At 36.6% G+C, this 1,212-nt stretch overlaps 1 protein-coding gene across 1 annotated transcript in view; it reads right to left on the minus strand.

The window, feature by feature from the left end:
* LOC102193396 (voltage-dependent calcium channel subunit alpha-2/delta-3-like) overlaps positions 1 to 1,212 on the minus strand; it is a 34,419-nt gene that overhangs the window by 10,708 nt on the left and 22,499 nt on the right. Inside the window, exon 16 of the mRNA XM_013912958.1 lies at positions 302 to 373. Within this exon, the coding sequence (XP_013768412.1) occupies positions 302 to 373 (72 nt within the window). The remainder of the gene's footprint in view (positions 1 to 301; positions 374 to 1,212) is intronic.

The raw sequence follows: 1,212 nt of genomic DNA on the forward strand, positions 1-1,212 counted from the left end.
TTTTCAAAATTTCCATATTAAAAACAATCTTTAGTTATCAATACCAGAGCTTTACAAAGCCTATAAGTTTATCCATGACCCTAAAACAAGCAGTTTGAGCACCCGTTGATCATTTTTAAAACAACTTTCTTCTGACTGGCTGCTCTTTAAAAAAGAAGATTTGAACATCAGGGGAGTTTTTGCGCCCACAGCCACATATAGTGATTGATCTCACCCACAGAGACGCGACACACAGCCGTTATGTGAAATTTAATCATCAAAACACCTAGTAACTAGCTAATAAATGCTATAATTGACTCACAGTTTCATTCTTTGTGCTGAAGACAGGCATGGCCACTGTAGTTGTCAAAGTTGGGCCCGATTTGTCGTTCAACTGAAAAAAAAAAAGACACAGAAAAAAGCAAAAGAGGACTTTATTATTTATAATAATAAAGCAAGGGAAGAAAAATTGTATTGAAAAAAACCCTCTCTCCCCTAGATAGGCTCTGATAATCAAACATAATTAAAATAACTTTTCGTTTTTTAATTAAAAGCTCTGAAACTGACAGGAACCAGCAATGCATTCATCCACAGAACATAAAACTTTCATTAAACATTCTTCACCATCACATTTGATACAATTTAAGACAAGTTACATAAAAGCATGCTGCCTATGTTTATGTTGACACATTTTGTTTATCAGCAGTACCTAAAGTCCTGCAAAATTATATTAATGATATAGATTATGTAAAAACAATAAATCTGAACCACCCAATAAAGTAGTTAATTGGTAATAACGATACAGCCTAAGTTACATATAAGTGTGTTATTAATGTATTTATTAAATGTGTAAAAATTGATCCCATAACACAAGACTGATGTGAAAGGCAGGGGCGGAATTTATTCCCTTCACATAATATATAACTGTAGCATCCAAACGGTCCTCAAGAATTACATGTAAAATGAACTGAGACTGGTTAAAGCCTTTAACTTGTCAGACCTGAACCATGTGCGGCTCATGTGCTCAGGAGGATGAAGGCTGACATCAGCGCATGAGCACCATTAAAATAGGTCTGCCTTTCCCTCACATTGTGAAATGGTACAGCTGAGCATGCCTGTGTCCGTGTTTGTGCATGAGCGTGGTTGATGTTCAGGTTGTGTGTGTGTGTGTGTGTGTGTGTGTGTGTGTGTGTGTGTGTGTGTGTGTGTGTGTGTGTGTGTGTGTGTGTGTGT

The sequence above is a fragment of the Pundamilia nyererei genome, unplaced genomic scaffold, assembly GCF_000239375.1.
Source record: "Pundamilia nyererei isolate P.nyererei 1_Seehausen unplaced genomic scaffold, PunNye1.0 scaffold00110, whole genome shotgun sequence".
Taxonomy (NCBI): domain Eukaryota; kingdom Metazoa; phylum Chordata; class Actinopteri; order Cichliformes; family Cichlidae; genus Pundamilia; species Pundamilia nyererei.